General features: G+C 40.3%; 1 protein-coding gene across 3 annotated transcripts in view; it reads left to right on the top strand.

Annotated features, from left to right (window-relative positions):
• The window catches only part of wdr27 (WD repeat domain 27), a 575337-nt gene that overhangs the window by 118189 nt on the left and 432492 nt on the right, over nt 1–24656 (top strand). For all 3 annotated transcript variants that reach the window (XM_063056491.1, XM_063056490.1, XM_063056492.1), the window contains exon 21: nt 7632–7753. In XM_063056491.1, coding sequence (XP_062912561.1) covers nt 7632–7753 — 122 coding nt within the window. The remainder of the gene's footprint in view (nt 1–7631; nt 7754–24656) is intronic.

The raw sequence follows: 24656 nt of genomic DNA, 5'->3' as shown, positions 1-24656 counted from the left end.
CATAGGTTTAAAATTACCAAATGACCAAGTACTAGTTACTGTTTCTAGATTGGGGTTCCATTGCTCTAGCAAAATATGTGCAGAAGCATGTGTTTTGTGATTTCTTTTGTGAAAGGCTTATCTGGATTATATCTTGAAAACTTCAATCAAATCACCTCCTAACCTTCTACATTTGAGATAAAATTATCCTTATTTCTATAATCTCTACAATGTTACCAGTGGCATGAGTACAGAGATGAAAGAAATGCTGGGAATAATCAGCAGTGCAGATAGCATCTCTGGGCTGAGAAAGTGAGTAAATGCTTGGGTTTAAAAGCAAAATGCTACAGATGCTGTAAATGGCAGGTTTAGGCAGCATCAACACAAAGTGAAAAAGAGTTATCATTTCAAGTTGATGACATCTCCCTGCCCTTTGCCATGTTCTTTAAGCCACATTCATCATTACTTTGTCAATCTCTCTTGTTCTCCACCCTCTTGCATGTGATGTCTCTGTCCCTCTCCTCATTCTGTGCAGTTTCAAATTTCTTTCTCTTAACATAAATTCATAGACCAGTAGAAGCATAAGACTATGTCTTATGGAACAGGCCTTTAAGCTCACAATGCTGTACTCAGTTAATTAAACTAGTAATTAAATCTCTAACTAAACTAATTCCTTCTGCTTACACAGTGACCACTTCCTTCATTTTCTGTACATTCATATGCTAATCACAGAGCCCCTTAAATACTTCTTTCATATATTCCTCCAGTACCACCCCTGGCAGAACATTTCAGGTACCTATCACTCTCTGTTTCCTTTGAACTAACGCACTATCACTTCAAATGCATGTCCTTTACTATTAGTTATTTTGACCCTTGGATAAAGTTACTGGCTGTTTATCTATGCCTCTCAAATTAAAGTTTAAAAAGTTAAAAAAAGGGTCTAATGCTTTCCCAGCGAGTGTGACAAATAAACTCTTCTTGGGCTTCCAGCTGGGTACAGATATTAATTCTAATTGGCATTTCGATGGCAAACTCTGCCATCTTCGGGGGTGATGTTTAGGCATATCTAGTCTGTTGGTATTTATCCCCCCTGTAACCTATCCCTCCTGATTGGTTAGTCCTCATCCTATCACTCTCCCATCTTGTTTACAATCCCTGAAGAATCAATAACTCCTCCTGGCTGGTAGCCCGAGAAGAGTTTATTCATTAAAGTTCAAATTTATTGTCATTTAACTGTGTACATGTATACCACCAAATGAGGCAACATTCCTCGAGACCAAGGTGCACAACACAGTACAACTCACACACAATACATAAGATAATCACAAATAAATTAGCAAATAATAAAGTACATTTATGACACAAATAAAAAAACTTAACATTATACGCTACTGGCTTTTCATATGCGATGAGACCTGGATGGTGGCAGAGAGTTCCTTAGTCTCATGGCCTAGCTAATTTCCATCCTAACAGTCCATGTCCTAATACTATGGTACCTCCTTCCTGATGGAGGCTCTTATAATGTTATAAACTTCTATCAGGTCTTCTCTCAGCCTATGCCATTCCAGAGATAACAACCCAGGTTCATCCCTCCTTTCCTCACAGTACATTACTTTTAATCCAGGCAGTATCCTGTAAGACATCTTCTGCACCCTCACCAAAATCTTGACATCCTTTTTACAATGGGTTGGATGACCAGAGTTGAATGCACACTTTTCTAGTTTTGGTGACTGTTCATGTTCTTTCTTTCTGCACAGCTACCATCTGATCTAGTGAACAAATCCGGCATTTTCTGTTTCATTAAAAAGGTGCAGAGAGATGGTGAAGGGGGTAGAGCCACCATCATCTGTGTGAGTGGAACATAGAACAGTGTAGGACAGGAACGGACTCCTTAGCTCACAATATTGTGCCAAACCAATTAAATTAGGAATCAACGTTGAAGGTGTGTTTGTGCTTGTTATGACATATAGAGGAGGGATAGAAAAAAGAACTTTATTGTGACACACACAGAATGCTGGTGGAACGCAGCAGGACAGGCAGCATCTATAGGAAGAGGTACAGTCGACTTTTCTGGCTGAGACCCTTCATCAGGACTAACTGAAGGAAGAGATAGTAAGAGATTTGAAAGTTTGGGGGGGGGGGGAAGATCTGAAATGATAGGAGAAGACCGGAGGGGGAGGGATGGAGCTAAGAGCTGGAAAGTTGATTGGCAAAAGGGATACAAGGCTGGAGAAGGGAGAAGATCATGGGATGGGAGGCCTAGGGAGAGAGAAAGGGGAAGGGGAGCACCAGAGGAAGATGGAGAGCAGGCAAGGAGTTAGTGTGAGAGGGACAGAGGGAGAAAAAAGGGGGGGTGGGGAATAATAAATAAATAAGGGATGGGCTAAGAAGGGGAGGAGGGGCATTAACGGAAGTTAGGGAAGTCAATGTTCATGCCATCACGTTGGAGGCTACCCAGACAGAATATAAGGTGGTGTTCCTCCAACCTGAGTATGGCTTCATCTTGACATTATATGTTGGACCTGGAGGCTGGTGGGGTGGTAGGTGAGGACAAGGGGAACCCTATCCCTAGTGGGGTGGCGGGAGGATGGGGTGAGAGCTCTGGAGACAGCTTATCTATTGATGTCTACTATAAGCCTACGGACTCTTACAGCTACCTGGACTATTCCTCTTCCCATCCTGTCTCTTGCAAAAATGCCATCCCTTTCTCACAATTCCTCCATCTCTGCCGCATCTGCTCTCAGGATGAGGCTTTTCATTCCAGGACGAGGGAAATGTCCTCCTTTTTTAAAGAAAGGGGCTTCTCTTCCTCCACTATCAACTCTGCTCTCAAATGCATCTCCCCCATTTCACGTACATCTGCTCTCACTCCATCCTCCCGCCACCCCACTAGGAATAGGGTTCCCCTTGTCCTCACCTACCACCCCACCAGCCTCCGAGTCCAACATATAATTCTCCATAACTTCCATCACCTCCAACGGGATCCCACCACCAAGCACATCTTTCCCTCCCCCCCCCTTTCTGCTTTCTGCAGGGATCACTCCCTACGCGACTCCCTTGTCCATACGTTCCCCCCCCCCATACCTTCCCACTGATCTACCTCCCTGCATTTATCCTTGTAAGCAGAACAAGTGATACACATGCCCTTACACTTCCTCCCTTACCACCATTCAGGGCCCCAGACAGTCCTTCCAGGTGAGGCAACACTTCATCTATGAGTCAGCTGGTGTTATATATTGCGTCCGGTGCGGCCTTCTATATATTGGCGAGACCCAATGCAGACTGGGAGACTGTTTCGCTGAACACCTACGTTCTGTCCGCCAGAGAAAGCAGGATCTCCCAGTGGCCACACATTTTAATTCCACGTCCCATTCCCATTCTGATATGTCTATCCATGGCCTCCTCTACTGCCACAATGAAGACACACTTAGGTTGGAGGAACAGCACCATGTCTGGGTAGCCTCCAACCTGATGGCATGAACATCGACTTCTCTAACTTCCGTTAATTCCCCTCCTCCCCTTCTGACCCCATCCCTTATATATTTATTTATTATCCCCCCCCCTTTTTTTCCTCCCTCTGTCCCTCTCACAATAACTCCTTGCCTGCTCTCCATCTTCTTCTGGTGCTCCCCACCCCCTTTCTTTCTCCCTAGGCCTCCTGTCCCATAATCCTCTCCGTTCTCCAGCCTTGTATCCCTTTTGCCAATCAACTTTCCAGCTCTTAGCTCCATCCCTCCCCCTCCCACATTCAAATCTCTTACTATCTCTTCTTTCAGTTAGTCCTGACGAAGGGCCTCGGCCTGAAACATTGACTGTACCTCTTCCTAGGGATGCTGCCTGGCCTACTGCGTTCCACCAGCATTTTGTGTGTGTTGCTTGCATTTCCAGCATCTGCAGATTTCCTTGTGTTTGAGCTTTATAGTGAGATATTTCATGGACTTTGGAAGTAATATTGTAAAGTATGGGGAAAAGCTATTGCAGGGAATTCTCTGGTCATCGATAACAGAGGAACTAAGTATGGTAGCTTGACTGAAGTGGACAACAAAGAATGATTATTAGATGAGTATGGTGTATTTGACCCAGTTAAAGGCTGTGGTAAAGTTAAGGAATGTCATGAGAGAGAACATGGATAGAGAAGATGTGATTTGTGGTTTTGCTTAGTGCTGTTTTGTTACTGTAGCTCTGGCCTTAAATCTGATCTATGAAATGGCAGGAGCAAATCTGGAAGGTGACCAAAAGGAGACAACAGTGAAGTAAGACATGTTACACCAAGTCATTGCAGACATCACTGACTATGTACCTTGAAATGAAAACTTAGCCTGCAAGAATAATGAATAGTGTTTATTTTATTCTCTCAGATATCCTAATTAGGAGTGGTGTTTGTTTGGAACATTGCTATAGATGTCCTTCAAGTTATACTTCTGGATCTTTGATAACAATAAGGTTACATGAAGTTAGACATTTTCCCTTTGAGCTTGGTGAGAGCCTGCATCTATCTTCTTCCACTCATCCTTCCTTCCATCCTATAACACCTCTTAGCTGTACTCCTCCTGTCATGAGGGTCTACTGATTGCAACAGCTTATATCTTCAAAGGCACATTTTGTTGTTGCAGACTCAAAAATGAATATTGTGGTAAAATTTCTTTATTGTAAAGAGCAAATCAAAAGTAGCATTAAAAGTCAATTCATTTGCATAAGTAGGAACAGCTGAAGTTAAACATTTTCAAACAAACCAAGAGGAGAAGTTAATTTTAGAAATGCAGACTTGGTTATAAGGAAAGTACATATGGTCTGTTTCCAATTTGATGTGATTCTTTCTTTGTTTTTATGTGCTTTCATTCTCATTAAACCAGTTTTCTGAATAAGATCCAAAGCCATTCTTTATTATAGGGAAATTCCTGTGAGTTTCAACTTCTCTGCAAGTTAAATCGAGTGCCCGCACGGTGGTTTATTATTTTTGTCTGAAATGACCATGTCAATCTTCCCACTACCACATTCCTCCTCCTTTCCCGTCTTTAGATCATGGCTTGTTTTCAGCAATAAAGTGCAACCCCTGATTTCTGTACATTATAATGCAGATAAGAGCCATTTTGATTTCAGAATTCACCACAAAACAATGCCAGTTTTGTTATGGAGGTCTTAAATTCCCCCAAGTGTAACACATGTAAAATAAAATTACATAGACATAACAAACCAATATTCTGTCAGCATCTGGTTAGATTTAAACTAATTTGTAGGGTCCAGAACCAAACCAGCTGAAAGCCCAATATGGTTGGATCTTGGCTGCTTTAGGCTTATTTTCAAATACTTGAGTTTGAATCAAGATAATGCCACGTTGAATTTGAGTGCATTATTTGCTATACAACTGGTCAAAATTGGAGTAGAGTGAAAGCAGCAAGATAGTATTGTCCATTTGTGTTATACCTCTGTGTATGTGAAAATGGTGGCATTTAGTTTGCATCTTTAATTTTCTCACAGGGCATTAAAGCATCAGCTGAATTCTGAATCAGAATGTAGAACCTGCAGGAAGGTGGAGTGAATCTCAACCTCTGCTGTCCCACATGCTACTTTATAAACAGTTTCTCCAGACAGTTATCAGAAGCCCAAAAGAAAAACAATTATTCATGCTGTGTTTGACAGCAGATGTAACTGGACTTTAACACTATTTTTAAAAGATTTCAATTCAGTTGCAAGGCGGGTGACTTCAAAGATTCAAAGTACATTTAACTTTGAATGGATAATACCACCATGCTGCTTTCACTCTACTCTAACTTTGGCCAAAGTACTTTAAGTTTATTTGACTAAAAGTTTGATTTTATGAAATATTTTAAAAACATTTTCTGTAATAATTAGTTATTTAGAAAATTACTCATGTTCATTAGAGTGACATTTCTGCATTACTACCTGTTACCAGTTATTTTTGTGCTTTTTAGTGATTTTGAATTCTCTGGATAATATGTTTTAAAATATCTTCAACTCTGTCATAACTTATTTATGTCTGAAGATGTTTCAATCAGGAGGAGAGCCCTTGGTTCCTTTGACACATTCCCACTACAGTAGAGTGTTGATAGACTCAAAAGTTTAGCCTAATATGGAACGTGGGTTTAGGATAGACCAACATAACAGATTATCCAGGATCAGTTTTTGGAATCACAGACTAAATGAAACATGGTCATTGATGTGACAGAGCAACATAAGGAATTGGAGCAGAAACTGAAGGTATGGTCCCTTGAGCCTGCTCCATTATTCATTAATAAAAGTAAGTCCAATTTATTGTCATCTGCACAAGTACATGTATGTGCAGGTGCAATGAAAAACTCACTTGCAGCAGCATCACAGGCACATGGCATCATGTAGGCAACATTTGCAAGAAGAAACAAATTAAGCTTAAATTGTACACATTTTACATCACCAAGTTATTGATCTGATCTTGATCTTACATCTGCGTTCATAGGGGCAAGGTGGGTTGAAGACAAAATAGTCCATTTGTGAGGGATTCTTCTTTATACTCTCATTGAGAGGTTTGTATTACAGGAAAGAGCATCTAATTGAGTTTGTGCTGAGTGTGAAGGGACAACCATCATAAAATGAATGTCAACAGTAAAATTCATCTACATGTTAAAGAGCACTACCTTTCTGTTTGAGCTGGTATAAATCTGAAGTTTTGCTGACTCCAAGTAGACTAATTTATCTTAAATTTTCTTGTTACTGTATTGGTCCTTCACTCTTTCCCTCCCACCCCATCAAAGCTGGTTTTGCAATGTAATTCATTGAGAATATGTTCTTCCAATGCAGCAAAGCAGATGATGCACAAACGTTTTTTTGTCCTAGATTGCATCAGATTTAGTTTAACTGGGTCACTTTTTTTTTGCTGTGTTTAGTCACACTTCCATTAAGGTAGAGGGAAAGTTGGCCAGATTCCCTTCCCCTTGATGGCCATTCTATGACTCCGGATCAAGGTGCATGTGTGGAGGAGGAGGATTTGTTTTTATATTTGTAATTTGCCAATACTCATTGCTAATGTAGAAATTTAAATAACAGGTGACAGGCACTGATGGACGTGTGATACTAAAGTAGGTCTGTGCCTAAGTAAAGAACAAATGAAAATAAATGTCTAATAAATGATGTTATATCAGTCTTTTACCTTTACTACATATTGCTTCCCTGCTTCTCACTTCGTCACTCCTCCCCCAGCCACTTACCTTCCCCCTTACCTGGCTTTACCTATCGCCTCACAGCTTGTATTCCTCCCTTCCCCCCATCATCTTATTCTGTCTTCTTCCTCCTACCTTTCCAGTCCTGATGAAGGGATTCAGCCTGAAACATCAACTCCATAGCTATTCCTCCTCATAGCTACTGTCAGACCTATTGAGTTACTCTCGCATTTTGTGTGTGATATATAATTCTTTTATTAAAATCAGCTTCCACAGAAGTAGGTACCATGATGTAATTTATCCATGGTGGAATTGTTTTTCAGAACAATGCTGGTTAACTCAACAGGATTGTCCCTAATTAATTCTGAGGCCTGTGGGTTCTCCATGTGTGCGGCAGGAAAGGGGTTAATGTGCTTTTACTTTTGTATATCATTGATTGGTATTAGTGTTTCTATGATATCACTTACTACTGTTTACCTTGACTGAAAATATCTGCAGACATTGTCCTGACAGCTGGCACAAATCGTGCTTTGGAAGTGTTTGATCTGAATGTTGGTCAGAGTGTAGTAACTGTTCCAGATGCTCATACTAGACCCGTGCACCAGATCTGCCAGAACAATGTAGGTCACTGCTTTTATAACCTTCTCTCTCTTTCAGCAAGATCAAATGGAGAGGCTGCTCATTTGAGTGCTTTAATACCTGGTAACCAGTGATTAGTTACTTTTTTTGTTGTAGGGTTTGGGCTAGATTCTGTCTTGCCATTTTATATTTTGTGTTTCAAAAGCAGGTCATTTAGGGCTTAAAATACACTCAGTGGCTACTTTATTTATGCACCTCCTGTACCTAGTAAAGTGGTGACTGAGTGTATGTTCATGGTCTTCTGCAACTAGGCTATCAACTTCAACTGTTCAAAATGTTTTGTGTTCAGATGCTCTTCTTCACAGCACTGTTGTAACGTGTGGTTATTTGAGTTACTGTCACCTTCCTGTCAGCTTGAACCAGTCAGGCCATTCTCCTCTGACCTCTCTCATTGACAAGGTGTTTTCACCCACAGAACTGCCGCTCACTGGTGTCTTTTTTTTTGTTTCTCGCATCATTCTCTGTAAACTCGAGACTGTTGAGCCTGCAAGTCGCGGGAGGCCAGCAATTTCAGAGGTACTTGAACCACCTCATCAGTCACTTAGATCACATCTCTTCCACTTTCTGATGTTTGGTCAGAATGACAACTGAACCTCTTGTCCATGTCTGCATGATTTTGTGCATTGAGATGCTGACACATGATAGGCTGATTAGATATTTGCATTAATGATCAGGTGTAGTGTACCTAATAAAGTGGCCACTGACTATCTGTTGCTCACAATGTGTATTTGTATAATTAGTAACACATCGGGTTCATCTATAAGCCACAAGCCTCAGGTCATATTTCATATTGGTGCTTGCTTTAATAATTGAGATGACCTGTTTGTTTACTACTGTAAACAGCAGGAATTCTGCAGATGCTGGAAATTCAAGCAACACACATCAAAGTTGCTGGTGAATGCAGCAGGCCAGGTAGCATCTCTAGGAAAAGGTACAGTCGACGTTTCAGGCTGAGACCCTTCATCAGGATTGACGAAGGGTCTCGGCCTGAAACGTCGACTGTACCTCTTCCTAGAGGTGCTGCCTGGCCTGCTGCGTTCACCAGCAACTTTGATGTGTGTTGTTTACTACTGTGCCCAGTTTGAAGTGCTTGACCATAGGTGCACAACCCATGCAAATGACTTCTGTTCTACTAATTGGATCAGCATCAAAAGCCTCTGTAAAGGATATTTGGGATTCTGCTCCATGCACTTGACTGGACGAATGGGGCCTGCATGTAGACCAGAAGGCATAGGTGTAAAATTAGGCCATTTGGCTCTGCCATTCGATCATGGCTAATTTATTTTCCCTTTCAACCCCATCCTCCAGCGTACTCCTCATAACCTTTGACACTCTGACTAACCAAGAACCTATCAACCTCTACTTTTAATATACTCAATGATTTGGCCTCCAAAGCCATCTGTGGCAAAGATTTCCACAGGTTCACCATGCTATGTCTAAATAAACTTTCCTTCATCTCTATTTTAAATGGATGTCCCTTCATTCTGAGGCAGTGCCCTTTGATCTTAGACTTCCCCACTATAGGAAACATTTCTTCATGTCCACTCTATCTAGGCCTTTCAATATTTGATAAGTTTCAATCAGATTCCCCTCACCCACCCCTTTCTGCTAAACTCCATTGAGTATAGGCCCAGAGCTATGAAAATGCTTCTATCATTCCTGGAATTATTCTTGTGAACCTCCTCTGAACCTTCTCTAATGCCAGCACATCCTTTCTTAGACAAGAGGCCCAAAACAATCGCGATAGTTTTGACCGGAAGAATGGAGCTTCCATGTATCTTTCTTTTTAAATCTTTTTATTGAGTAAGTATACAAAAAAGGTAAGCCATATAAACATTAATACAATGTTAAAGTATAATAAAATTCCAAAAGATAACAATACCAAAAAGAAAATACTACAAACAATGTAATTTAAGCATAAGAAACCAAGATAACATAATAGTATACTAGATTTTATATATATCAATGGAAAAAAAGAAAAAAAAAACCCCAAAAAAAAACCCACCGTGCAACTAACTAAAAGCAAAGCAAAGCAATGGGCTAACTTGAAACCAAACAGAGTTAAACTTAAAATCACGTCCTCAATCCCGACCTCCATTAAAACAGTGAAGAGAAAACAAGAAGGGTAAATATTACATTAAATGAAAATATCGAATAAAAGGTCCCCAAATCTGTTCAAATTTAAATGAAGAATCATAAAGGTTACTTCTAATTTTCTCCAGATTCAAACATAAAATCGTCTGAGAAAACCAAAAAAAGGTAGTTGGAGCATTAAGCTCTTTCCAATGTTGTAAAATACATCTTTTCGCCATTAAAGTAAGAAATGCAATCATTCTACGGGCTGAAGGGGAAAGATTACTAGAAATTTTAGGTAGTCCAAAGATAGCAGTAATAGGGTGAGGAGAGATATCTATATTTAATACCTTAGAAATAATATTGAAAATATCTCTCCAAAAAGTTTCCAAAGTAGGGCAAGACCAAAACATATGAGTTAAAGAGGCTATCTGCCCCGAACATCTATCACAGAAAGGATTAATATGCGAGTAAAAACGCGCTAACTTATCTTTGGACATATGTGCTCTATGAACCACTTTAAATTGAATTAGGGAATGTTTAGCACAAATAGAGGAAGTATTAACTAATTGTAAAATCTGCCCCCAATCATCCACAGAAATGGTAAGCCCCAATTCCTGTTCCCAATCTACCCTAATCTTATCAAATGGAGCTTTCCTAAGTTTCATAATAATATTATAAATCATAGCCGATGCACCTTTCTGACATGGATTAAGGTTAATTATCGAATCTAAAATATATATAGGAGGAAGCATTGGAAAGGAAGTAAGTATAGTACTTAGGAAATTTCTAACTTGTAAATATCTAAAAAAATGTATTCTTGATAAGTTATATTTGTTAGATAATTGTTCAAAAGACATAAGGGAACCATCTAAAAATAAATCCAAAAACCGTAAAATACCCTTAGTCTTCCAAGTTTGAAAAGCGCGATCCGTAAAAGAGGGAGGAAAAAATATGTTACCTAAAATAGGAATCGCTAACCCGAATTGATTAAGATCAAAAAATTTTCTGAATTGAAACCAAATGCGCAAAGCATATTTAACTATCGGGTTAGAGACCTGCTTAAGACGTTTCGAATCAAAAGGAAGAGAGGAACCTAAAATAGAACCAAGTGTATAACCCTGAACAGATTGTAATTCCAATGCTACCCATTTAGGAATAAATAGTATGTCCCGATCAAGTAACCAAAATTTCATATGTCGAATATTAATAGCCCAATAATAAAATCTAAAGTTAGGTAATGCTAAACCTCCATCTCTCTTAGCTTTCTGTAAATGTATTTTACCCAGTCTCGGATTCTTGTTCTGCCAAATAAATGAAGAAATTTTAGAGTCAACTTTATCAAAAAAAGATTTAGGAACGAAAATTGGTAATGCCTGAAACACATATAAAAATTTTGGCAAAAAAAACATCTTAACTGCATTAATACGACCAATCAAAGTTAAATATAAGGGAAACCATTTAGATGAAAGTTGAGTAATATGGTCTATTAATGGTAAAAAGTTAGTCTTAAATAAATCTTTATGTTTACAAGTAATTTTAATCCCAAGATATGAAAAGTAATTATTAATCAATTTAAATGGAAATTTATAATATAAGGGAAGATGTTTATTAATCGGAAAAAGTTCACTCTTACTAAGATTTAATTTATAACCTGAGAAAAGACCAAATTGTGCTAATAACTCTAAAACAGCAGGAATGGATCTCTCAGGATTAGAAATATATAAAAGTAAATCATCAGCATAGAGTGATAATTTATGGGACTTTAATCCCCGAGTTATCCCAGTAATATTTAAAGATTCTCGAATAGCAATTGCAAGAGGTTCTAATGCAATATCAAATAATAGGGGACTAAGAGGACAGCCTTGTCGAGTACCACGAAAGAGAGGAAAAAAAGGTGAGTTTAAGGAGTTAGTACGAACCGAGGCTACAGGGGAGTAATATAACAGTTCACAGTGATAAAATTGGCAAGCTGCTGGCTAATCAATTGAAATCTAATTATGTTAAATCTCAAATCAATCAGATTTATAACCAAAATGATCGATTGATATTGGATCATGTGGGGATTAATCAAACCTTTTGTGATTTTTATTCTTCTTTATACCAATCAGAGTCTCCTCGAGATTCTAAATATATGAATGATTTTTTAGATAAGTTAGACTTCCCTCTGATTTCACAGGATATGTCTTCTTTATTAGATACTTCCATTACAATGGATGAGATTAAGAATGTTATTTTTTCTATGAATCTGGGGAAAGCTCCTGGCCCTGATGGGTTTACCGTTGAATTTTATAAATGTTTTGCTTCTTTATTGATTCCTTGGCTCTATAAGGTTTTTGAGGCTTCTTTGAAACTTGGTAAACTTCCGGAATCTTTTAATAGAGCATCAATTTCTTTAATACTAAAGAAGGATAAAGACCCTGCTCAATGTGCATCTTATAGACCAATATCTTTATTAAATGTTGATTCTAAAGTTTTTTCTAAGTTATTAGCAAATAGACTAGAAAAAGTACTTCCTTCTATTATTTCGGAAGACCAAACGGGTTTTATTAAAGGTCGTTACTCTTTTTATAATATTCGTACATTGTTAAATATCGTTTATACTCCCTCACAAAATGTTCCTGAGTGTGTTATTTCTTTAGATGCCGAGAAAGCTTTTGATAGAGTAGAATGGCCTTATTTATTTAAGGTGCTTGAAATGTTTAATTTTAGCTTGAAATTTATATCCTGGATTAAACTGTTATATTACTCCCCTGGAGCTTCCATGTATCAAGGTTGGTGAAGTTCAGGAGTATTTTGACTCCATTATTTCTGAACTTTAGACTTTCCTATTCGGACTTAACAGTATATACTTTATTGTCGCCAGACAATTGATACTAGAACATACAATTATCATAGCGATATTTGATTCTGCACTTCCCGCTCCCTGGATTACAAATCAATAATAAATATTAAAAATTTGAATTATAAATCATAAATAGAAAATAGAAAAATGGAAAGTAAGGTAGTGCAAAAAAACTGAGATGCAGGTCCGGATATTTGGAGGGTACGGCCCAGATCCGGGTCAGGATCCGTTCAGCAGTCTTATCACAGTTGGAAAGAAGCTGTTCCCAAATCTGGCCGTATGAGTCTTCAAGCTCCTGAGCCTTCTCCCGGAGGGAAGAGGGACGAAAAGTGTGTTGGCTGGGTTCGTTGCGTCCTTGATTATCTTGGCAGCACTGCTCCGACAGCGTGCGGTGTAAAGAGTCCAAGGACGGAAGATTGGTTTGTGTGATGTGCTGTGCCATGTTCACGATCTTCTGCAGCTTCTTTCAGTCTTGAACAGGACAACTTCCATACCAGGTTGTGATGCACCATAGAAGAATGCTTTCTCTGGTGCATCTATAAAAATTAGTGAGGCATTTTAGCGGACAGGCAAATTTCTTTAGCTTTCTAAGGAAGTAAAGGTGCTGGTGGGCCTTCTTGGCCTACCAAGGATATCAAGAAAATTTACAAGAATCTTGCCAGGACTTAAGGACCTGAGTTATAAGGGAAGGTTGAATAGATTGTGTAGGAGAATGAGTGGAGATTTAAGAGAGGTATACAAAATTGAGGGGTATTGATAGGGTAAATGTAAGTGGGCTTTTTCTGTTGAGGTTGGGTGAGAAAATTACTAGAGGTCATAGATTAAAGGTGAAAGGTGAAATATTTAGGGGAATTTCTGCACTCAGCACTTGCTGAATGTGTGGAACGAGCTGCCAGTGGATGTAGGTTTGATTGCAACATTTAAGAGCATTTAGGCTAAGTACATGGATGGGAGGGTTATGGAAGGCTATGGTCTAGGTGCAGGCCGACAGGATTAGGCAGAATAACAGTTTGGCATGGACTAGATGGCTGAAGGATCTGTTTCTGTTCTGTAGTGCTCTATGACTCTATTGCATTTAAGTTATAAGAATCTATAATCAAACAAAGTAGACACAGGATTTGGTTGTACTGCCCCTCAAACCTGTTGCACCATGCAATAACATCATGGTTCTCTAAATTTGTTAGTAGCTTTTGGAGAGTAGAAGTCTATTGTGTATAAAGGGCAGGGTGTGTTGGAATAAATCTATCCAGGTTAGAATATGTTAAAATTTATATAGTAACTTTTACAATATTTTGTACACCATGTGAAGATACGAGTTATATGGAATATGTTGAAATACATTGCTGATGATTCTCAAATGGCACTCTTCAGTAGATCAGTAGAGTTTTCGTAGCTCAGTTCAGCCAGTTTAATTTCAAACTAGGACCACCAGGACTTTAGGTGAATTGTTGTCTGGGATCCGAATGCTGGGAATCTCAGTTATGCTGTAATTGCAGTTTTATCGATGAATCATATGACTGCTGTAATTTCCTGTGTAGTTTGAACCTGTACTTCTCAGGAAATGGAATAGATAGAAGTAGTTCCATTCCAGCGATGTACCTTGACCTTTAAGGAGGCTCCTCCTAACTCCTCTGCTGAAGTGAACCATACTGGTTGATCTCTTGATCTAGCTGAGAGAAAAAAATGTCCTTGTTAGATAAACAAGAGACACTAGAACTACCATCATAAATCATAGCACTATTGTGAGTGCAAGTCTATCGTCAACATCTTTTCTGGGCACAGTATGGAGAAATGTTCCATCAGTTAGTAGTATAGAACTTAGTCAATTTTGCTGCCAATTAGTATACGTCAGTATGGAATAAGATTAGTACAGATAGATATTTGATAGTCACGATAGACATGGGCTTGCTGCTGGGCTGTATAACTCCACTGCATTTTCACTCTGTAACCAAGTGAATCCTTCCATCATCTAAGATAGGTTCCCAGCCTGGGGTCCACAGACCCCTTGCTTAATGGTATTGGTCCACGACATAAAAAAGATTTGATGGCTATTCCCCTCATTATTATGTGTAGTACGCTAGCTACCTTGGTGTCCAAACCTCATGGCTTTCAGCAGATCTATTTACCTTCAAAGTTCAAAGTAAACTTATTAGCAAAATACGTAGATGTCACCACATACCACCCTGAGATTCATTTTCTTGCAGGCAATCACATGAGAACAAAGAAATACAATAGGATCATTGAGAAACTGCATACAAACAGATTGACATGCAACCAGTATGTAATGCCCATTTGCATAATTGGGGCTCTCACATAAGGGAGTTTTATAAGAGGTTTATTTTATCATTTGGCATACGAAGCTGATAGATGTGTCAATCTAGGTGAGAGCATTTTCCCATGAATCTGTGTTGGTTTTCTCTAAGAATTTACATGTTAAATAAAGTCTTTCTGTTGCAATTCAAGGAACCTGAATACTTTCTAAAAGTTCCTATTCTTAACTTTAAATTGATTGGTGCATATTACCTTGTGGCATTAGCACTGACAAAGCTGATCTTTTGAAATATGTCTAAAATTATTTGTCTCTATCAATTTAATTTACCCACTAATGACTGGTTAAATTGAGTGCATTTGAGGTTCTAGAGAAAATTTATATAAATCAATGATTATTCAAATGTCCCATAAAATGTACTCAAAGTAATTTTAAAAGGTGAAATTTACAATTTTTTACAGCACTGTTTCTCCAGACATCTGATTTCTGTATAAATATCTTCTCCTATGAAAATAATTTGAAATGAATTATGACCTACATTGATTTTTTTTTGCCAAAAGCTGATTTAATAGTAAACAAGACCCTGTAATCCAATTAGCTGTGTAATACCTTATCTTCAGAAAATACTGTAGATGGCATTAAAATGTTGCTGTTACAAATGCAGGGGCATTGTGCGGTGCAGTGTGTCTCCAAAATCTAGTAAAATGCAGCATAGGTGGATAAAATCTGGTATTCCATTTAATAAAGCCTTAATGCCTATGGTACCATTCCAGGAAAAGAAAATTCAAAATATAATTGATGGCATATTTCAGTAAATTCATGCAATGCTATAAAAGTGAATAGAGCAATAAATAGTTGCTGAGGTCTAAATGACCTCAGGGTAAGTTCAAAGGAAATGTGTGGGGCAAACTTTTTTTTACTGGCAGTGGTGGGTATCAGGAAGGTGTTGCCAGTGAGGCTCTTGGATAGGCACATGAATATGCAGAGAATGGAAGGGTTTGTACATTGTGTCGGCAGAAATGATTAGATTAGTTAGGAATTTAATTACTTCAAAAGGCAGTGCCTCTAGAAGGTGGAATACATCATGTAGGACCTTCACCATCCGGGACATGCCTTCTTCTCATTACTACCAACAGGGAGGAGGTACAGGAGCCTGAAGACTCGCTCAGTGTTTTATGAACAGCTTTCTCCTCTCTGCCTGAGCAGTCTATGAACTCTTGAATGCTATCTCATCATTCCTCTTTTGCATTCTTTAATTATTTTTATTGTAACTTATGGTAATTTGTTATGCCTGTATGGACTGCTGCCACAAAAATAAAACAAAAATCATGACATATGTCAGCGACAAGAAACCTGATTCTGAATTAGTAAGGCACAGTGTTGTGGGCTGAAGAGCCTGTGCTGTGTTGTTCTGTTCTGTGCTCCAGCTCCTGCAAATCTTTAGTCCCTATATCTATGTACATGGGTGAAACTAACACCATCTTTGGCATCATGCTCAGTTGATGGGTGAAGCGCAATTAGTCCATCAGAATGTCAAGGAACTGCTGAGCACAGTGAACCAGTATACTAAATTGTGGCTGGTTCTTTATGACTCTATGATGAAAGATGGATGAGAGCAGTGTGTTCTAAGTGTAGGCGAGGCATAAAAAGGAGCTGGCATAAAATCAGGAGAACTCTCTGTTGCCTGGTGGGTCTGCCCTTTCTGTAGAAAAATCTTTGGACCCAACCCAACCTTCGCTAGGCTGGAGCAACACACAAAACGCTGGAGGGAGGTCAGGCAGCATCTACGTAAGAATGTTGGACAGTCAATGTTTTGGATTGAGACTTTCACCAGAACTGGAAAGAAAGAGGGGAGTTGGACTGTATTAAAAAAAGGTTAGGGTGAAGAGGGTAAGGAGCAAGAGCTGGCAGGTGAGGGGGGGAGTGTAAGGGATCTGGAGAGTGAAATGATGTAAGAAGCTGCGAGGTGACAGGTCAATGTGACAAAGGGCTGAAGATGGAGTCTGATAGCAGAGGGTGGTGGATCATGGAATAAAGGGCAAGAGGTGAGGGGGAACTGAAGAGTGGAAAGTGTGGATGAGGAAAAAGATGATGGGATGATGAGGGCCAATGGGACATGAGACAAAGAAGGGAGTGGTTACTGGAAATTAATCCTTGTTCATGCCATCAGATTGGAGACAACCGGCACAGAAAATGAAGTGCCATCTCTCTAATCTGTGTTCAGTCTCAACCTGACAGTAGAGAGGTCAGTGGACAGATATGGGAATGGTAAGTGAAGTTAAAATGGATGGTCACCAGGAGGTGTTGGTAGGTAGTTTCCATGTAGACCTTTTTTCATAGATTGTTTTAGACCACTGAAGAAATGGGAAACCATGTACCTCAATTGTCCTCTCATTTCTCTGTATGTATTTCACAGCCTAAAATGCTGATTTCTTTCTGTTCATCTATGTATGTGCACACCTTGTCTTCTTTTGCACATTGGTTGTTTGTAATTCTTTCCTTATGAGTAGTTTCTGTTGTATTACTTTGTTTTACTGTGAATGCCCGCAAGAAAATGTCTCTCAGGTAGTATGTGGTGACATACTGCAAACATACTTTGATAATAAATTTACTTTGAACATACAATCTACACAGAAAAGATAAACAAAGCCTAATTTGTATGGCTCAGTAGAAGCATTCTAAGAACAGTAGAAGTAAATCAGATTATAGTCAATAATTGTTGTTCCTTTGTTAATTCCAGTGTTCCTCTGATATCATGAAGCAATCACAACATTTTGTTGTCAGCATACATCCATCAGTCTTCTTGTAGGTGGTTCTTTGGTTTGATAAACTCGTAGATTTATGGCACAGAGGCTGACATTCGGTTCATTAAGATAATACTAGCTGTTGGTAGAGCAATCTGCTGTCTTATTTTCTTTATCTTGTTATTCACTTTGATACCTGTCCAAATTCCTCTCTAAGGCACTACTCCTACAGATAGTGATTCCAGATAACTAATCTCTGCTTAAGAAAAAATCAACTCAAACCTCCCTACCCCTCGTATCCCCTCGTATTTTTTTGCTGAAAAATTTGGAGCTGTGATCACTGCTCTTTGAATTATTTGACCATGGAATGGCAGCCTTCCACTTGTCCTATCAAAACCCATCATGATTCTTGTATATCTTTGTTAAATCTCTTTTCTCCAAGGTGTACACCCCAGCATTTCCAGCGTAATGATGAAGCTGAAATCTGTTACAGTACATAGTACATGGAATACCATAGCACAGTACAGGCCTTTCAGTCCATGATATTGTGCTGATCTTTTAACCTACTCTTATGATCAATCTAAACCCTCCCTCCTACATAGCCCTCCGTTTTTCCATGTCCATGTGACTACCTAAGAGTTCCTTAAATGCCGTAATGTATCTGCCACCCCTGTCAGGCTGTGTAAAACAAAACAAAACGAAAAAAACCTTACCTCAGGCATTCCCACTATACTTCCTCTAATCACCTTAAAATTTCATGTTCTCTGCATTGTTAGGCAATCTAAATGGTGTGAAGTACTTTAGTTGTAACATTACCATTGTTTTATTTGGGTTCAAGTAACTTCTCTTAAGACCATAAGACATTAGAATCAAGTTTATATCACCAGCATAGATCGTGAAATTTAACCATATAACCATATAACAATTACAGCACGGAAACAGGCCATCTTGGCCCTTCTAGTCCGTGCCAAACTCTTACTCTCACCCAGTCTCACTGACCTGCACTTAGCCCATAACCCTCCATTCCTTTCCTGTCCATATAGCTGTCCAATTTAACTTTAAACGACAACATCGAACCTGCCTCAACCACTTCTGCTGGAAGCTCGTTCCACACAGCTACCAGTCTCTGAGTAAAGAAGTTCCCCCTCATGTTACCCCTAAATTTTTGCCCTTTAACTCTCAACTCATGTCCTCTTGTTTGGACCTCCCCCACTCTCAATAGAAAAAGCCTATCCACGTCAACTCTATCTATCCCCCTCATAATTTTAAATACCTCTATCAAGTCCCCCCTCAACCTTCTACGTTCCAAAGAATAAAGGCCCAACTTGTTCAACCTTTCTCTGTAACTTAGGTGATAAAACCCAGGTAACATTCTAGTAAATTTTCTCTGTACTCTCTCTATTTTGTTGACATCTTTCCTCTAATTTGGTGACCAAAACTGTACACAATACTCCAAATTTGGCCTCACCAATGCCTTGTACAATTTCAACATTACATCCCAGCTCCTGTACTCAATGCTCTGATTTATAAAGGGCAGCATACCAAAAGCTTTCTTCACTACCCTATCCACATGAGATTCCACCTTCAGGGAACTATGCATCATTATTCCTAGATCCCTCTGTTCTTCTGCATTCTTCAATGCCCTACCATTTACCATGTATGTCCTATTTTGATTAGTCCTACCAAAACGAAGCACGTCACATTTATCAGCATTAAACTCCATCTGCCATCTTTCAGCCCACTCTTCTAACTGGCCTAAATCTCTCTGCAAGCTTTGAAAACCTACTTCATTATCCACAACCCCACCTACCTTAGTATCATCTGCATACTTACTCATCCAATTTACCACCCCATTATCCAGATCATTAATGTATATGACAAATAACATTGGACCCAGTACAGATCCCTGAGGCACACCACTAGTCACCAGCCTCCAATCTGACGAAGTTATCCACCACCACTCTGTGGCGTCTCCCGTCCAGCCACTGCTGAATCCATTTTACTACTTCAATATTAATACCTAATGATTGAACCTTGCTAACCAACCTTCCGTGTGGGACCTTGTCAAAGGCCTTACTGAAGTCAATATAGACAACATCCACCGCTTTACCCTCGTCAACTTTCCTATTAACCTCTTCAAAAAATTCAATAAGATTTGTCAAATATGACCTTCCATGCACAAATCCATGTTGACTGTTCCTAATCAGACCCTGTCTATCCAGATAATTATATATACTTTATACTTCATTGTTGCCAAACAATTTGTACTAGAACGTACAATCATCACAGCGATATTTGATTCTGCGCTTCACGCTCCCTGGATTATAAATATTAAAAATATTAAAAATAGTTAAAATTAGTAAATATTAAAAATTTAAATTGTAAATCATAAATAGAAAATAGAAAAATGGGAAGTAAGGTAATGCAAAAAAACAGAGAGGCAGGTCCGGATATTTGGAGGGTACGGCCCAGATCCGGGTCAGGATCCCTTCAGCAGTCTTATCACAGTTGGAAAGAAGCTGTTCCCAAATCTGGCTGAATGAGTCTTCAAGCTCCTGAGCCTTCTCCCAGAGGGAAGAGGGACGAAAAGTGTGTTGGCTGGGTGGGTCGTGTCCTTGGTTATCCTGGCAGCACTGCTCCGACAGCGTGCAGTGTAAAGTGAGTCCACGGACGGAAGATAGGTTTGTGTGATGTGCTGCGCCGTGGTCACGATCTTCTGCAGCTTCTTTTGGTCTTGGACAGGACAACCTCCATACTAGGTTGTGATGCACCCTAGAAGAATGCTTTCTACGGTGCATCTATAAAAATTAGTGAGGGTTTTAGGGGATAGGCCAAATTTCTTTAGTTTTCTCAGGAAGTAAAGGCGCTGGTGGGCCTTCTTGGCAGTGAACTCTGCTTGATTGGACCAAGTCAGGTCATTTGTGATATTGACCCCGAGGAACTTAAAACTTTTGACCTGTTCCACTTGCGCACCACCGATGTAAATTAGGTCGTGCAGTCCGCTACTCCTTCTGAAGTCAACAACCAATTCCTTCGTCTTGCTGACGTTGAGGGATAGGTTATTGCCTTTGCACCATGTCACCAGGTTCTTAATTTCCTCTCTGTACTCGAACTCATCATTACCCGAGATACGGACTACAATTGTTGTGTCATCAGCAAACTTGTATATTGAGTTTGATGGAAACTTGGCTACACAATCATGGGTGTACAGTGAGTACAGCAGGGGGCTGAGTACACGGCCTTGTGGGGCACCAGTGCTCAGAGTGATTGTAGAGGAGAGCTTGTCCCCTATTTTTAGAGCCTGGGACCTGTCTGTGAGGAAGTTGAAGATCCAGCTGCAGATCTGAGTGCAAAGGGCCAGGTTCCGGAGCTTAGGAATTAGTTTATTTGGAATGATGGTATTAAAGGCAGAGCTGTAGTCAATGAAAAGGAACCTTACATATGCATCTTTATTCTCCAGGTGTTCTAAGGAGGAATGTAGGGCCAGAGAGATGGCATCTGCCGTTGACCTGTTGCTCCGGTAGGCGAATTGCAAAGCGTCGAGGTTGACCGGTAGGCTGTGGTTGATGTGTGCCACAACCAATCTCTCAAAGCACTTCATAGCAATTGATGTCAGAGCCACAGGTCGATAGTCATTCAGGCATGCCACCTTGCTCTTCTTCGGCACTGGGAGTATTGTTACCTTCTTAAAACACGAGGGGATCTTAGACTGAGGCAAGTTGCAGTTGAAAATGTCAGCAAACACTCTAGCTAGCTCGCTCGCACAGGCCCGGAGAACCCGTCCCGGGACGCCATCTGGGCCCGTCGCCTTCCTTGGATTTATCTTCAGGAAGACCCTTCTAACGACCTCCTCGGTGATGATGAATCTTGATCCCACCAGGTCCGGTTCATCCGGAGGGAGCGGGATGCTCCTCTTCTGTTCGAATCTTGCGTAGAATACGTTAAGTTTGTCAGGAAGAGAAGCGCCACAGTTATTGATATTCCCAGCCTTTTCTTTGCGTCCAATGATCTCATTTAGACCCTGCCATAGTCTACTGGCATCCCTCTGGTTAGCCTGGGCTTCCAACTTGGCTCGATATTGCCTCTTGGCGCCCTTAAGGGCTTTCCAGGGTTCCAGGAATCCACGCCTGGATTCCGTGTAGCGACTGGTATCCCCGGACCTAAAAGCCGCAGCTCTAGCCTTTAAAAGGGACTTGACCTCATAATTCATCCAAGGTTTCCGGTTAGGGAATACCTGGATCGTCTTGCAAGACACACAGTCCTCCATGCATTTCCAAATAAAGTCCGTGACAGCTGAGGCATACTCATCTAGGCTAGCTGCCGAGTCCTTGAATACTAACCAGTCCACCGATTCAAAGCAGTCACGGAGGACCTCATCCGTTTCCTCGGTCCAACACGACACTACTTTTGACACCGTGACCTCCCGCTTCAGTTTCTGTTTGTAAGCCAGAAGGAGGAGTATGACCTGATGGTCCGATTTTCCGAAGTGAGGTCGTGGGACGGAACGGTAGGCATCCTTAACTGCTGTGTAGCAGTTGTCAAGTATATTCGGGCCTCTAGTGGGGCAGGAGACATGTTGGTATAACTTTGGCAGTGTCTTTCTGAGGTTGGCCTGGTTAAAGTCCTCGGCTGTAATGAGCAAAGCCTCTCGATACCTGGTCTCAAGTTCACTTCTATTGGCATATAGTATGTTCAGAGCACACTCCACGTCCGCCTAGGGGGGAATGTAGACCGCTGTCAGTATGACCGAGGTGAATTCCCGTGGCAGATAGTAGGGATGACACTTCACTGATGAGCCTCTAATCTATCCTGCCAGAGCACGGCTGTAATATTTTCTCTGACAAGCAGTGCAACACCTTCCCCTCTTGTCCCTCAGATTCTATCACGCCTGAAGCAATGAAATCCAGGAATATTTAGTTGCCAATCACACCCCTCCTGTAACCATGTTTCACTAATAGCCACCACATCATACCTCCAGGTATCAATCCATGCTTTAAGCTCATCCACCTTTCTTATAATGCTCCTAGCATTAAAATGAATGCATTTAAGAAATTTTCCACCTCTTGCTCTCTGTTTATCACCAACAGTGCAAACAACTTTACTATTTTCTTTTTCTTCCTTCTTTCCTACATCTGTACATCTGTTCCTACACTCTGGTTCTCCTCCCCCCTCGTATCTACTGTTTGTAGTTTGCATCCACCGGAGCCTCTCTAGCAAACCTACCTGCAAGAATATTTGTCCCCTCCAGTTCAGATGTAGACCGTCCCGCCGGAACAGGTCCCACCTTTCCTGGAAAACTGCCCAATTAGCTATAAATCTGATGCCCTCCCTCCTGCACCATGTCTTCAGCCACGTGTTGATCTGTGCTATCTTACTATTTGTAAACCCACCTGCATGTGGCACTGGTAGCATTCCTGAGATTGCTATCCTGGAGGTTCGGTCCTTTAACTTGGTGCCTAACTGCTATTCCTGAATCATTGAGTGTGTGCCTTCAGGCTTCTGTACCTCCTTCCTGATGGTACCAATGAGAAGGGGGAATGTCCTGGGTGATGGGGGTCCTTAATGATGGGTGCCACCTTTTTTTTTTGAGGCATTGTTTCTTGATGATGTCCTGAATACTATGGAGTTTATGGAGCATAGGAACAGAATTAAGCCATTCCGGTCAATGAGTCTGCTCTGCCATTCTAACATGGCTGATTTATTATCCCCCTCAAACCCTTTCCTTCCTTCCTTCTCATAATTTTTGACTTACTTGCTTATCAAGAACTTATCAATCTCCACTTTAGATATCCTCAATGACATGGCATCCACAGCAATCTGTGGCAGTGAATTTCACAGATTCACCACCCTCTGCCTAAAAAAATTCTTTTGTTACTGTTTTACTTCATAATGACTGTTTACAACAGAGAAAAGGAAAGTTTGGTGCATTTCTGGTTATAACTGAACTCTTTGAGTGAAGAAGCATAAGATGTACATTAGAATGTAAGAAATAGAAGCAGGAGTCTTTCACAGTGTGCTCTGATGACTGGTGAAGAGGACAGCCTGAGACTTTTTTCCAGAGCAGAAATGGCTAACACAAAAGGGCATAATTTTAAGGTGATTGGAGGAAAGTATAGTGGGGATGTCAGAGTTCTTTACACTGGGAGTGGTGGGTGTGTGGAACACCCTGCCAGGGGTGATGGTAGAGGCAGGTACATTAGGGATATTTAAGAGACTCTTAGATAGGCACATGGATGATTGAAAAATGGAGGGCTATATGGGAGTGAAGGGGTTAATGGAGTAGATTAAAAGGTTGGCATATTGTCAGCCAAAGGACTTGTACTATGCTGTACTTGTTCTATGTTCTATGTGTCAGTGATAATAAACCTGATTCTTATTGTGATTCTGAATCCACACTGTCACAGGGATGACATGCAAACTCCGCACGGGCACCCTGGAGCTCAGGTTGCCGGAGCTATGATGAGGTAGTAGCACTCTCCGCTCCATCCCTGTGTCAACTGACTCCATTCAGCAAGCACCCGCTGCTTTAGTTAGAAGTTTGTGGAGTTGCAGATTCTGGAGGTAGCAGCTTCAGTTAGATTGCTAGTCCTTTCTGAATGACCTGCACTTTGCCAGGTGGAACTGTGAGATTCAGAGCACTTGGGCTAAAGAGGGAGAAAACTTGGACCCAGGTTTCTACTGTTAGATGAAAGTGTCTGCTGGAGTTGGTCAGTCTGTGTTTTGACAAAGTATGAAAAGAAGTACCTCAGCAGAAGGCAAAGTTGGTCAAGTCGTAAATAAAAGATTACGGGTTTACTAATGCCAACTGACAGTTTCAGTTCCGAAGTATTCAGGATAGCATGAGAAAAAGCAATATGGCCAGAACAAGCTCTCCATATTAAATTGAACAGATTTAGTAATGTTAATCAAATGCTGGCTTCAATACAGAAAGAAATAAGCTGTGTAAAATGACT

This window comes from Mobula hypostoma, chromosome 8 (genome assembly GCF_963921235.1).
Source record: "Mobula hypostoma chromosome 8, sMobHyp1.1, whole genome shotgun sequence".
NCBI lineage: Eukaryota > Metazoa > Chordata > Chondrichthyes > Myliobatiformes > Myliobatidae > Mobula > Mobula hypostoma.
This window is presented reverse-complemented; position numbering and strand designations above follow the sequence as displayed.